Source organism: Pristiophorus japonicus, unplaced genomic scaffold, assembly GCF_044704955.1.
Source record: "Pristiophorus japonicus isolate sPriJap1 unplaced genomic scaffold, sPriJap1.hap1 HAP1_SCAFFOLD_3607, whole genome shotgun sequence".
NCBI lineage: Eukaryota > Metazoa > Chordata > Chondrichthyes > Pristiophoridae > Pristiophorus > Pristiophorus japonicus.
The window spans coordinates 1-15,494 of record NW_027253443.1 but is presented as its reverse complement, the minus strand read 5'-3'; the positions used below and the strand labels follow the sequence as shown (position 1 = coordinate 15,494).

At 44.2% G+C, this 15,494-nt stretch overlaps 1 protein-coding gene across 1 annotated transcript; it reads left to right on the top strand.

Moving 5' to 3' along the window:
- Positions 1-5,179: 5,179 nt before the first annotated feature.
- Positions 5,180-10,754, top strand: LOC139250264 (receptor expression-enhancing protein 1-like; the record flags this gene model as incomplete). Its single annotated transcript, XM_070872763.1, has 3 exons — positions 5,180-5,256; positions 6,097-6,217; positions 10,641-10,754. Coding segments are annotated over 3 exons (312 nt in total), but the record flags the coding sequence as incomplete, so codon positions are not given.
- Between the last annotated feature and the right edge of the window lie 4,740 nt (positions 10,755-15,494).

The following is a 15,494-nucleotide window of genomic DNA, read 5'->3' as shown; positions in this document are numbered from 1 at the left end:
GTCATACCTTTATGCCAGAATCAAGTTTTTTTTAAAGTTCTCCTCTTTTTTCCCCCCCCACATCAAAACACTTTCTCCCCCCCCCGCCCCCCCCCCCCCCCCACCCATCAGAACTCTCAAGCACAACCAATAAATAAAAATAAAACTGAAGTACTACCTCGCCCGGGAACTCAGCCGGCCAGTGCGGGCCGGGAATAGGGTGCGGCAAGCATCAGGTCCTGCTCACAACCCACAGGACATGCTGGGAGGGCAGGAGCATGCGCGCAGGTGTTGGCACTGTTTTCGGCGCTGGCCTGTTGCTCCACCCCCCACTTCACAATGCACGCCACGCTGTGATTCCGGGGACTCAAAAGAGCGGCCAGGATGGGGCGACTTTTTTCCGGCGCCATTTCCAGTGCCACAATCGGCGCACTTAAGGTAAAGGCGTTGGGCAAAATTGAGCCACATGAGAGGAAAAGAAAGATGGATTGAGAGAGAAAGACAAGTCCAGGAAAGTGCGTCGATTTTTTTTTTTTACAGGTTGGCGACATCCACTGGCAGGAAACCACCGACCGCAATTTGAGCTCCAGCATCTCGCTGTCTGCTTCCCCATTCAGATGCATTGAGCGATGGGAAGTTCCTGTACTTATCTTTATCAATCCATCTTTCTTTTCCTCCCTCTCTCCCTCTTTCTCTTTCTGTACCTGATTTGACATTGAATTTCCACACTTCCTTGTTCCAGACCTTACATTGTTCATTTCACAATCCTTCAGTCTGTTTGGTTAAGGAGTCACACAGCTGCTTGCCCTATTCACTCCCATCCGAGATGCCCTATAGAAGGCGCCGTGCCATTTTCATCTCGGGTCCAGCAACCTGCAGGGCAGAATATGGAAATTAAATGGGCACAGGCAAGCCTAATGTTGGGTGCCATTTGTTGGCCTGGCACAGTAAATTTTGGGCCATTCTGTTCTGGTTCCTGTTATGAGAATACACTACAGTGTCAAATCTGCTTTAAATTACCAAAGTTTAGGGCAGCTGTGTGGAGGGATCTCTGCAGGTTTGAGCATGTAATTGAGTCTTCAATTGTAGCACCTTGTTTCTGTAATTCATCATGTTCAGTGTGCAATTTTAAAATAGCAGTGTGCATTGCAAACTGTGTATTGCTTGCTTTCCCAGTCATTTACTGCATACTTCATTTGCTGGTGTGACGTTGTCTGTAAGGAACAAGAAGGTAGTTGCCAGTGATATTCAATGCAACAAGACTCCAATTATAAGGTGCAGCAGCGAGCCTGTTGCCCTGCTATCATTAGTCCTAGTATCATTAGCTGAGGAATGTTGTAGTAAATCTGCTGTATCATTAAGCAGCTTAAAGGGACAGCTAGTCGAAAATAACTTTTTGTTTTGCCCCCAAGATGCTTCCCCAGTGTGTATGCGGGTGACGATGTACTTAAAATATTCCTGGAAGTTAAAAAGCATCCAATTTATTTTATACGACAAAGGAAACTACAACACTACAACATAGAATACAAGAACAGGAAGGTTTATGGTTGAACTGTATACAACACTAGTTAGGCCACAGCTAGATTACTGCATGCAGTTCTGGTCACCACATTACAGGAAAGATGTGATTGCATTTGAGAGGGTACAGAGGAGATTTACGAGGATGTTGCCTGCACTGGATAATTTTAGCTATCGGGAAAGACTGGATAGGCTGGGCTTGTTTTCTTTGGAACAGAGGAGGCTGAGGGGAGAACTAATTGAGGTACATAAAATTGAGGGGTCTAGATAGAGTGGATGGGAAGGACCTATTTCCCTCAGCGGAGGAAATAACCAGGGGGCATGGATTTAAAATAATTGGTAGGCAGTTTAGAGGGGCTGTTGAGGGGAAATTCTTTCACCCAGAGGGTGGTGGGGGTTTGGAGCTCAGTGCCTGAAAGAGTGGTAGAGGCAGAAACCCTCATCACATTTTAAAAAGTACTTGAAGTGCCATAACCTACAAGGCTACGGACCAAGAGCTGGAAATTGGGATTAGACTGGATAGCTCTGTCGGCCAGCACGGACACGATGGGACGAAATATCCTCCTTCCGTGCTGTATGATTATCACGCCATGGCTATGTTTTATTTGTGGCCTCCTCAGTCTAACTATGCAGTCCTTAAAGTCTATTTTTAAAGCTATGCAAGATTCTTCATAGTTTAAGGGTTGCAGTTGCTGATGTGCAGACCTTGTGAGCATTCTTTAAGTTCGACTTCAATCGTTCGGCTTTGACTATAAAAGTATGATTGTGCGTTGCTGTGGAAGTTAGCTGCTTGGGAACACAAACTTGCACCGAGGATCTGAGCAGTCAGCTAGTTCGAAGCTTTGAGTTCCACCCTGCTGGCGGCCCTCGCTGAGACCTTCCAGGCAAGCCTGGGTGAGGCACTTCCCGAACAGCCTCCCTGAAATGTTCCTGTTGGACAAAGTTGTTGGGCCAGTGGCAAATGTGTTGTTTTGATGTCTTGTGTGCATACACTCAAAAACCATACCGTTTATTTTGAAATGTTGTAGCAGGCACGGGGAAACTCCAGAATTGCGTTCTTTGAATGAAAGGGGAGGGGAAGGAATGAAACATCAAAGGGAAAACTTTTTTTTTTATTGTCTGTCTTCCACTCTCTCCCACCCCCACCTTTTGTGAGATGCCATTGCAACCTGTATTATGGTACGATAGGGTTAACAAAGTGCTCCAGCAAGCCGGATCAGAGCATGTGACAGTCACGCACTTGACTTTAACAGCCGAGCCAATCTGAATCAGAAGTGCAAGGGAGTCATTGAATCGCTGTTAATTATCTCTTTGGCAAGCCCTACTGACAGTATGTGAAAACAAAGGCTGATTCAGAGGCTTTATATGATCCACAAGATTTTTCTTGCCCAAATGCTAGCATGCTCTTCTGTTTTCAGTCTTTAATATACTCTTTACCAACCAGTTTTCCCACTTCAGTGGTTGCTATTTAATATAACTGAGCTGGCTAAGCTGCTTCTAATGGCGCTGTTTCTCCTGCACCAATAGAGGTTTCAGAGCTGGAGCTGGCTGTCAATGATTGCCATTTTGTCCAGCTACTGAGCAATGGAGGAGATGACGAGGAGAAGTGGATAGCAGGAGCTGGGGGTGTGAAGGAGGACATAGCTGGCTCTACCATTAAAATAACATGGTTTTTGCAATACTGACTTATACATGTTCTTCAATTACTGGGCAAGCTTTAGTGATTGGGAAGTGGAAAGCTGCAAACATGAGGTTCAGCAGTTGCTCTATATGCACACACTGGGTTGTGTTTTTAGTACTGTGAAACCTGCCCCACAACATAAACAGGTTGAACTCTTGGAGCTAAAACAAAACATAACTGCTTCATTTGCACCTGTGTGCCCTGTAAATGCACTATGCAATAATTTCAGTTGCAGACAAATATTCTTTAAATATTTAGCAAGTCTGAATATCATTTGAAGCTTGAATTTTAAACTACTAAGCATGATTTTTAAAATATACATGTTGGGTTGCCATAATTTTTTATTTGGTTTTATACCCATTGGCAATTTTGTAGCATGTTTAAAATGAAGGGAAATATTAATTGGCATTTTTCATTCTGGCAACCTCCATATTGCAGTACAGTGGGTCATTTTTGTCTGGGGGGAAAAAGGCTGAGGGCGACTTCCCTAAAGATGTCACAGTACTGAGCATATGAGTCCCCATGTGGTATAAAATGGTCAACAACATCCACAGCACCCAATCACTTCTCCCTTAGTAAAGGTTTGCCAATATTTTGTCTTAATGGTATTGAACTTTTTCATGTACTCCTTTTTTTTGTCTGTATTAAGTGACATTTACAATGTCAACAGAGTTGATTAAACAATGCTTCCTGCCCGATGGCTTTTGTCAGATGTCTTCAGTGCTCCTCACGTGACAGTGAATTTATCGCTTCAATTTAAGAAATCTCCACAAAGCCTGATGCTGTCCTCTCCCCATGTTCATGTGTGTAGGGGTTCCCTGGCTAGCCATGTTCTCTTTCTCACCCACCCTCATTACCAAAGAGTTCAGAGGCCCGTTGCAAAGCCTCAACTGCTGCCCAGGCTGAAATCGGCTAACTCCACACAAGTCCTGGCACTATTCAGGTCTGCCTTCCATAGTCTTTTTGGCTGGTGGAAATAGGCACTTGAGCATGTTGGCAAGTTTGGTACTATGGTTAAGCAATGCCTCGATTTCAAAATTCTCATCCTTGATTTCAAATCCCTCCATGGCTTCACCCTTCCTATCTCTGCAATCTTCTTCAGCCCCCACCCTCCCCCCGCGATGTCTGCGGTCCTCCAATTCTGCCCGCTTGAGCATCCCTGATTATAATCGCTCAACCATTGCTGGTCTTGCCTTCTGTTGCCTAGGCCCTCAGCTCTGGAACTCCCTCCCTAAACCTCTCTGCCTCTCGACCTCTCTTTCCTCCAAGTCACCCCTTAAAACCTACCTCTTGACCAAGTTTTTGGTCATCTGCCCTCATTTCTCCTTGTGCGGCTCAGTATAAAATTTTTTAAATCTCCTAATACTCCTGTGAAGCTTGGGAAGTTTCACCTATGTTAAAGGCACTAAAGTTGTTGCTGAGAGCTGTGGTGTAGCAGTAGATATACATTTAAGGTGTATGATTGCTTGATGAATAATGGAACCTTTTCTGAAAAAAAAATCCTTGTAACTATTGGAAGGAAATGAAATGAAAACTGCAACCCTTGGATACTTTTAAAGTTCAACTTTGTTTCCAATTTCACCCCACCCTGGAAGGTGCTGGCTGTTGCTGGGGTTCAATAATTATTGCCCTCTGATATCTGGTCCAGAGCCATTTTTCATATGAGCTCAACTAATGGCGCTTGCTGCAAAATTTGGCTATTTTGTATATTTTGTTGACCTGCATTTTGGGCGGGGTGGAGAGGGAGTGTGTTCATCTCATTACAGCACTAAATTATAATTTGTACTTCACTTCATTTGGAGGTGGAGCATGATTGACATCTGTGTTCCCCTTCTACGAAAACCTCTTCCTCCAAAGTTGTTTGCTTGTCTCCTGATTTCCAGTTCCCTGTTGTAACCATGCAATTCAGGACAGTAATGAGTTGGACTCTGGGCTGTGTGTTTGAGTCTTGTGTTCTGGTCACACTGCAGCTAAGTCAGTGCGCATCTGATTTCTCCATAGGTCAGATGGATGATGTATTGGATCGTGTTTGCAATCTTCACTACCATAGAAACCTTCACAGACATATTTATTTCTTGGTAAGTTGTAAACCATCTCTGACATATCGAAGGTAGGTGACTTGAGAGATTAATGCACCTTCTTTAATAGCGATTTGCTGAAGAGTGAGGGATTAAGGAAATAATGTGTGGGTAGGAGTGGAGCTGGTGGGGAACAGAGAGAGAGCTTTCATCTCAGTGCTGCGGTTTGTTGTGATTGTAAAGCAAGCTGTCTTGGAGTTTGAAATCAAGCTAATCTTAACATTTATTTTATGCTGTAGGTGGGCAACGTATCAAACTGGCTTCAATAAGATGGTGGGAGGTAAACAGTAAACAGCACATGGATTAATTCCAGAGTAGGTGGGCAGGCACCAAGCATATCAGTGTTGCCTGTCTCAGATGGGATTGATTCCTACCTTTTTTTTTAAAAAAAGAGGCAAAGGCCTGCTGCCACTGAAGGAAAAATGATCAATGTCAGTGCTACTTTATTTGTCTTGCTGCCCAGGCAGGAGGCCAGCAATGTGAATGTTGACATTACTGGATTGTACAGAATCTTCTCTCTCACACCCTTTCTTACCTCCTGTCTGATGTGTAAGCAATTGCACATTGCACAAAAGCTATACAGTTATTGCAGTGTGGCTGTCAGTAAATAAGGTGAATCCTGAACACAGCAATTTGTGTGTGTGTGTGTGTGTGTGTGTGTGTGAATATGTACAAGTTGCAGGAGATTCTAAGTACGGTAATATTCCTCCAGCTAATTAATCCTGATCAGACCCCTCTCCTTATGCAGTTGTAGTGGGAGACTAGAGTGTGTTTGTACAGTTGCAGTACTCCTGTATTTGTTATTTGGTGACTGACTGAGAAATTCTCTCTAATCTGCAGGTTCCCATTCTATTATGAAATCAAGGTTGCATTTGTTATCTGGCTTTTGTCTCCATACACTAAGGGTGCCAGCGTGATTTACAGGAAGTTCATTCATCCCACGCTTTCTTCTAAAGAGAAGGTAAAAGAAATTGCATCTCTCCAGGCTGCAGTATTCAATAACCTATTGTGCTTTCATGAAAAGTTTCTGCTGAAGAATTTTTATAAGCTTATCAATCATTTAAACAATAGGTAACACAGCAGCAGTTAAATGGCTTTTAAAGTGTTTGCTAGTTCAGGTACGAGTGAAAAGAACTGTGTTTACAATAGTATTTTTTTAAGAAGTCGTTTTGACATGTGATTGTTTGACTAGGTAGAGTAGAAGGAGCTATCCTCTGCATTTGACCCATGCTGTACTTGACCTGGGATTGCTTGAAATGGACATATGTTCCCCATTGGTTTCTTGCTGCAGGGTAGCAGACACTCCATCAAATGGGTTTGGCTACTGGGCTGCAAACTCCATTTTTAAAAACAAATTCATTCACTGGATGTGGGCATCGCTAGCATTTATTGCCCATCCCTAATTGCCTTTGACAAGGTGGTGAGCCACCGCCTTGAACCGCTGCAGTCCGTTTGGTGAAGGTGCTCCCACAGTGCTGACTTTGTTGTAGCAGTTTGGTACAACTGGGTGGCGTGCTAGACCATTTCAGAGGGGCAGTTAAGAGTCAACCACATTGCTGTGTACATTGGAGTCACATGTGGGCCAGACCGGGTAAGGATGGCAGATTTCCTTCCCTGAAGGACATTAGTGAAGCAGGTGTATTTTTAATGATCCGGTCATTTCATGATCACCATTACTGATGCTAGCTTTGTAATTCTAGATACCTTTAACTGAATTTTAATTCCCTACTGACGTGGTGGGATTTGAATTTGCGTCTCTGGATTATTAGTGCAGGCCTTTTGGATTATTAGTCCAGTAACATAACCACTATAGTACCATACCCCTGAAATTTTGGTACTCCCACACCAGGTGTCCTCTGACATTATTTTCGCATTTAAAATATTACCATTTATCCCCTTCAGCCTTGGGGAACCTGTGAGTTGACGTGCCTTTTTAAGCCTTTCCGAAATATTTTTTAGCTCCCTTTCTGCCGCATCTCTGTTCTAGTCCCTTTTAACTTTGCCTAAGCTGGAATTTTGCAGTCCTGTCACCAGGTCCCTCACTGCAGATGTCCAAAGCTGCATTTGGAGTCATGAAGAATTGTGATAATGGCCACTCAACATTGGGTGCACTCAGCAACCTGTACTTCAGGTGCACTTTGTACTTGTTCCCAGTCATTCATGACTAAACTGTATTGAAATATCTAAGTTTGGGGGCATGTGTAATGGAAAGTGTTCCATTCCATTTAGCAAAGCACCTTGATTACTATAAAATCCATAAAACTAAAGTTTAAAAATCGTAGTATGCCACTCAAAATATTAAACAGAGTGTGAGAATTTTAGCTTTCAAAAGTGGCAAAAACATTTATTTATTCGAGCAGCATAATTCCTATGATTAGATGATCAGAACTGCACCAGTTAACCCAGATGGGGTCTGATCAAAGCTGCAATACAGTTTTAACTTATCATCTATCCCTCAGCTGCCCACTCTCTTGCTTGCCTTGGCTGTTGGAATGATACTACTCTTAGTGTTTACGGGTGCCTTTTACTGAGTGTGGGAAATGTTATTTTCTGTTGTATTTTAGTGCTGAACTTGTTTATCTGAATGTATGGTTAAGGAAAGCAGATTGTGACCAAGTAAATATTTTTTATTTCCGATTGAAGTCGTATCTAAAGATAAATCAGTACACCCAAATCAAACATTTTTGATTGGGCTTAAGACTACGAAGAGCTGACCAATTTTAAAGAGATTGACCTGCAACACGATTAGGTGGAGGCCAGAATTAGTAAGTTGTCTCAAAATGCTAACTGCTTAAAAGGTCATTAGATTTTTCTGGTAACAGCATCTACCCAACTGCGCCAAAATGTTCAAAATTTCAGTTGGAAGTTAAGTTAACTGTTTCCTTTCTTGTCCTCATTTTTATTTTCTTCAAAAAAAAATTCTCACTCCTGAGACACCAATCATCTTCTTGCTGGAGAATTTTTCCGTGGGCCTGTACTTGCCTCCGGTACTTCACACAAGTGGCCACACTTCAATTGTGATACTAGCAGGGTGTCGGTAGGCTACTAGACTGTAGGCATCACAGCCACGCCCAATCCTGACCCTCCCACTGTTCGTGCATATGCGTTTGCCAACAGAAGTAGCAAGCTAACAACCAGAAATATGAAATCTAGTGTAACCGAAGAAAACTTGAAAACCGAATTGCAATCTTGTGCTAAAATCCTCGATAATATTGCTGTATTGAGTGCCTGGTATTAATGGATAGTTGTCGCAGAGCACGGCCACTTCTATAATCAGTCCCCTGATGCGTTTCCTCTTTTGGGCGTGCCATGGCAACAAAGAAATTAGATATATATTGCACCCTTTTCTGAAGTGTAGTCATATATTGCAGCAGCAAGTCTCATAACTAGTAAATTAATGACCAACTATTAAACTTTGGTGGTATTGGTTTAGGGAGAAATGGTGGACTGGATGCCAGAGGAACTCCTTGTTCTTCAAATGGTTCTGTGGTATCTTTTATGTCCACCTGAGAAATCGGGTCAAGGCTCTAGTCTGAAAAACAGAACCTCTGATTCTGCAGTCCTCCCTCTATGCTGCATTGGAGTGTCGGCCTAGATTCAGGCTTCAGACCCTAATGTGGGTTTTGAGCCCACAACCTCTGGCAGTGTTACCAACTCAGCCACACAGCAGGTTCGATTGAATTTGCTTTGCTGAGGGGAAAAGGACAAGAAAGTACTCAGCTGAGTCTGACTGTGTCATAACAAGAATTAGGAGTAAGAATAGGTCATATAGCCCTTCGAGCCTGCTCTGCTATTCAGTAAGATCATGGCTGATCTTCGACCTCAACTCCAAGAAGACGTTCTTCCTCATCTCAGTCCGAAATGGCCGACCCCTTATCCTGAGACTATGACCCCTAGTTCTACACTCACCAGCCAGAGGACACAGCCTCTCCACATCTACCCTGTCAATCCGCCTCAGACTCTTGCGTTTCAATAGAAACATAGAAAATAGTGCAGGAGCAGGCCATTCGGCCCTTCGAGCCTGCACTACCATTCAATATGATCATGGCTGATCTTGCAACTTCAGTACCCCACTCCCGCCTTCTCTCCAGACCCCCTGATCCCCTTAGCCGTAAGGGCCACATCTAACTCCCTCTTGAATATATCCAACGAACTGGACTCAACAACTTTCTGTGTTAGAGAATTCCACAGGTTCACCACTCTCTGGGTGAAAAAGTTTCTCCTCATCTCGGTCCTAAATGGCTTACCCCTTATCCTTAGACTGTGACGCCTGGTTCTGGACTTCCCCAACATCGGGAACATTCTAACCTGTCCAGTCCCGTCAGAATTTATATGTTTCTATGAGATCTCCTCTCGCATCCCTCTACAGTCTCTCGCCGTTCCTTTTCCCCGACCTCGCCGCTCCTGCTGTACCTGCTCACTGACCTGGATCTTAGTGACGTCCCTCTTCACTGCTGTTGCTCTCCTGCTCCAGCACGTGCTGCTCCCTAGAGTGGTATGCTGCCACACTGCTCCCTCTGCTCCCCGGCCTGCTCCAATGGTGCTTGCAGGCCGGGGGCCACTGTTTGTGGGACCTTGCTGTGTGCAAGTTGGCTGCTGCATTTCTGACCGTACAACAGTGATCACCTTTCATCTAAACTCCAGAGAGTTTCGGCCCATTCTACTCAATCTCTCATAGGACAACCCTCTCATCCCAGGGATCAATCTAGTGAATCTTTGTTACACCGCCTTTAAGGCAAGTATGTCCTTCCTCAGATAAGGAGACCAAAACTGTGCACAGTACTCCAGGTTTGGACTCTCCAAAGCCCTGTACAATTGTAGTAAGACTTCCTTGTTAACTCCTTAACCTCTAAACTGGATTCAGTTCTGAAACAAAGAAGTGCAAGGAAAGAAGAATTTTTAAATCAAAGCAGCCAAGTGTCAAGTCAGAATGAGTGTGGCATTTTTAAATGAGTTGGAAACCAGTTTGGTGGATGAGGGCCTGTAAATTGTGTAACTCATCACTTCCAATGCATCTGACTTGGGACTATTGCTGGCTGAAGCAGCAATGCACTTTTTAATTTTTAAACACACGCAGTCCCCTCTCATTTCAACGACAAACACATTAAATTATTGTATTTTAGAAGAGATTGTTGGCCTTCAATTTTTCTGATATTGAGCAGCCTAAATGTATGTGGGGCAAGCTATCTAATCACCATGCAGAAAAAGATGCTTTATATTAAATACACTGCTAGAAGTCTGAACTACTGAAGATACACAAGTCGGTTACCATGGAGAGAGGTGAAGTTGTGTTTCAGTTTAAGGGTCTATACCTCAACAACAACAAAAAATTTGCCTATGAGGCAGCTGCTGCTTTACATTTTATTTTGTATCTTCCCTCATAGGAAATTGATTGCTACATCATTCAGGCCAAAGAGCGTAGCTATGAAACCATGGTGAACTTTGGGCGGAGAGGACTAAACATGGCAGCAACTGCTGCTGTAAGTGCTGCTGCAAAGGCAAGTATTAGTATACTCTGACTGCCCCGTACTCAAAATTACGCCATCTTGTGGTTTTTAAAAATGAAGTCATCGTGTATGGGTCACGCTGGGTTATGAGATTTCATAGAATGATAGAAATTTACAGCATGGAAGGAGGCCATTCGGCCCATCGTGTCCGTGCCGGCTGACGAGCTATCCAGCCCTCCCACTTTCCAGCTCTCGGTCCGTATCCTTGTAGGTGACGGCACTTCAAGCGCATGTCCAAGTATTTTTTAAATGTGGGGAAGGTTTCTTGCATCTACCACCTTTCAAGCAGTAAGTTCCAGACCCTCACCACCCTTTGGCTGAAAACAATTCCCCTTAAATCCTTTGTAAACCTCCTACCAATCACTTTAAATCTATACCCCCTGGTTGTTGACCTCTCTGCTAAGGGAAATAGGTCCTTCCTATTTGAATGCTAACTATTATTATTCTTGTAAACTATACTGAAACTGTCTGTATTTTCTGCTGATAGCAGAGCACATTTGCTGGGAAGATTTCTTCTGTCTCATCCACTGTCCTAGTCGCAGAAAACTGCTTGAAAGCGGCTTCCTGCGACCATTCTGGGTGGGAGCAGACAGCTGCTTTTGAGCAAGCGGTGAAGTGTAGGGGCCCGTGGCCCTCGAGAGGTTATTGCTCCTTGCAGTTTGTGTGCGCTCCTTGTCAACGTTCCCTGTGAGCTGCACGGTCGCACAGCGCTCCCAGGAACTCGCGCAGCCGGCTGTTCAAGACAAAAACAGCGTGTACGCGATATTTTGAAGGGGCCACACCGGTACCAATAAACTTTGAGGGAACATTGCTCCTTATCGAAACAAAGAAACATAGAAAATAGTGCAGGAGTAGGCCATTCGGCCCTTCGAGCCTGCACCGCCATTCAATAAGATCATGGCTGATCATTCCTTCAGTACCCCTTTCCTGCTTTCTCTCCATACCCCTTGATCCCCTTAGCCATAAGGGCCATATCTAACTCCCTCTTGAATCTATCCAATGAACTGGCATCAACAACTCTCTGCGGCAGGGAATTCCACAGGTTAACAACTCTGAGTGAAGAAGTTTCTCCTCACCTCAGTCCTAAATGGGCTACCCCTTATCCTAAGGCTATGTCCCCTGGTTCTGGACTTCCCCAACATCAGGAACATTCTTCCCATATCTAACCTGTCCAGTCCCGTCAGAATCTTATTCATTTCTATGAGATCCCCTCTCCTCCTTCTAAACTCCAGTAAATAAAGGCCCAGTTGATCCAGTCTCTCGTCATATGACAGTCCAGCCACCCTGGAATCAGTCTGGTGAACCTTTGCACTCCCTCAATAGCAAGAACGTCCTTCCTCAGACTAGGAGACCAAAACTGAACACAATATTCCAAGTGAGGCCTCACTGAGGCCCTGTACAACTGCAGTAAGACCTCCCTGCTCCTATACTCAAATCCCCTAGCTATGAAGACCAACGTACCATTTACCACCTTTACTGCCTACTGTACCTGCATGCCCACTTTCAGTGACTGATGAACCATGACACCCAGGTCTCGTTGCACCTCCCCTTTTCCTAATCTGCCGCCATTCAGATAATCTGCCTTCGTGTTTTTGCCTCCGAAATGGATACCCTCACATTTATCCACATTATACTGCATCTGCCATGCATTTGCCCACTCACCTAACCTAGCCAAGTCACCCTGCAGCCTCCTCACAGCTCACCACTACCCAGTTTAGTGTCATCTGCAAACTTGGAGATATTACACAATTTTTTCATTCAAATCATTAATGTATATTGTAAAGAGCTGGGGTCCCTGCGGCACTCCACTAGTACTGCCTGCCATTCTGAAAATAACCCGTTTATCCCGACTCTTTGCTTCCTGTCTGCCAACCAGTTCTCGATCCACGTCAGTATATTACCCCTAATACTATGCGCTTTGATTTTGCACACCAATCTCTTGTGCGGGACCTTGTCAAAAGCCTTTTGAAAGTCCAAATACACCACATCCACTGGTTCTCCCTTGTCCACTCTGCTAGTTACGTCCTCAAAAAAAAAAAAAAAATTCCAGAAGATTCGTCGAGCATGATTTCCCTTTCATAAATCCATGCTGACTTGGTCCGATCCTGTCGCTGCTTTCCAAATGCGCTGCTATTTCATCCTTAATGATTGATTCCAACATTTTCCCCACTACTGATGTAGAAACAGAAAAATTAGGTGCAGGAGTAGGCCATTCAGCCCTTCTAGCCTGCACCGCCATTCAATGAGTTCATGGCTGAACATGCAACTTCAGTACCCCCTTCCTGCTTTCTCGCCATACCCCTTGATCCCCCTAATAGTAAGGACTTCATCTAACTCCCTTTTGAATATATTTAGTGAATTGGCCTCAACTACTTTCTGTGGTAGAGAATTCCACAGGTTCACCACTCTGGGTGAAGAAGTTTCTCCTCATCTCGGTCCTAAATGGCTTACCCCTTATCCTTAGACTGTGACCCCTGGTTCTGGACTTCCCCAACATCGGGAACATTCTTCCTGCATCTAACCTGTCTAAACCCGTCAGAATTTTAAACGTTTCTATGAGGTCCCCTCTCATTCTTCTGAACTCCAGTGAATACAAGCCCAGTTGATCCAGTCTTTCTTGATAGGTCAGTCCCACCATCCCGGGAATCAGTCTGGTGAATCTTCGCTGCACTCCCTCAATAGCAAGAATGTCCTTCCTCAAGTTAGGAGACCAAAACTGTACACAATACTCCAGGTGTGGCCTCACCAAGGCCCTGTACAACTGTAGCAACACCTCCCTGCCCCTGTACTCAAATCCCCTTGCTATGAAGGCCAACATGCCATTTGCTTTCTTAACCCCTGCTGTACCTGCATGCCAGGCTAACCGGTCTATAATTATCCGGTTTCTCTCCCTTTTTTAAAAGTGGTGGTACATTAGCGACCCTCCAGTCCATAGGAACTGATCCAGAGTTGATAGACTGTTGGGAAATGATCACCAATGCGTCCACTATTTCTTGGGCCACTTCCTTAGGTACTCTGGGATGCAGACTATCAGACCCTGGGGATTTATCGGCTTTCAATCCCATCAATTTCCCTAACACAATTTCCCGCCTAATAAGGATATCCTTCAGTTCCTCCTTCTCTCTAGACCCACTGTCCTGAGTACATTCGCCCTAAAATGGACAAAACCGGAAGTCTGTGCTGGGAATTTCACCACTCAATCCTTAATGCATGTAAACTTGCGGAATTGAATTTGCCTTCTCGATACGTATCTATAATCTAATTTCCTTGATTTAGACTAGTCAATTCTGTTTGAACTTCAGTATTAACAGCAACCTCTTTGTATAAAATTGCTGCTCTGTCCATGTTGTCTGTAGCCTGCACCAAGCAAAGATCCCTTAACATTCTGGATTGGACAGGTTAGATGCAGGAAGAATGTTCCTGATGTTGGGGAAGTCCAGAACCAGGGGTCACAGTCTAAGGATAAGGGATAAGCCATTTAGGACCAAGATGAGGAGAAACTTCTTCACTGAGTTGTGAACCTGTGGAATTCTCTACCACAGAAAGTTGTTGAGGCTAGTTTGTTAGATATATTCAAAAGGGAGTTAGTTATGGGCCTTACGGCTAAAAGGATCAAGGGGTATGGAGAGAAAGCAGGAATGGGGTACTGAAGTTGCATGATCAGCCATGATCATATTGAATGGTGGTGCAGGGTCGAAGGGCCGAATGGCCTACTCCTGCACCTACTTTCTATGTAAAATCTCTGTGGTTGATTGTCCAAGGGACCGCAAGAAAGACTGTTGTGTAAATTGGTTCCTTACTCTTAAAGAAGCAGACTTGGGAACCCACTTCATGTCTGTTTTCAATGCTTGCAGTAGCCCCAAGCTTTCGTTCTTCAGAATGCTGTGCCAATGGTTGGTCGAGACTGCACTCCATAAATGGATAATCCTGTTTAATAGCAAAACATATCATTGCACAATTTATAAAGTAGGGCGCAATGAACAGGAAACGTTATGCAAACTGGCCAACATGGGGCCACACTTTCCTCCGGCTCTCACCGATCTGCAACTAGAGCACATTCCGCAACCGACCACTGAAGGTAGGAGAGTGACCAACTCATCCATTTATTGAGTGCAGTCTCCACCAACCATTGGCACAGCCACAGATAGGGCGGAACACTGAAGAACGAAACCTTCGGTCTATTGCAAGCATTGAAAACAATGTGACTAACCTCGTGAGTAAATGAATGGACTGCTCAGTTTCTCTGTGATCAAGTGGCCACTTGGGTGATCTGCTGAATACCTGCCAGCAGCCATGAAGCTGCACTGAATGCCTTTAGGAAGGGAGAAAATTGGACAGGTCAAAGAATAACATGGGATGATAAAAGGCTATTCAGTTCATCGAGCGAGTTCTTGCCATGGAATTATGTGCAATTCCAAGTACCCTATCATAGAGTCTACATCACACATCTGATGTGTGAAAGATGTGATATCTCTGCTTTAGTAAACTTCTATTATTCATCCAACCTTGTATCTCCACTCTTTTACACTGGCTTGCTGCTTTCCACTGCCTTATAATAGAAAAAGATGCGATGGCTATAGAGACATCTCCATTGAAAGTATAAACTGCTCATCAGCCCTGATTCGAACCTCTGCATGTTCTCTCTTGAGATTGTCCATCACCTACAATGTGCAAAATGTGATCTGGGAGAAGAGAAAGTTGAGAGGGAAACGACCGATATTTTGCGCATAA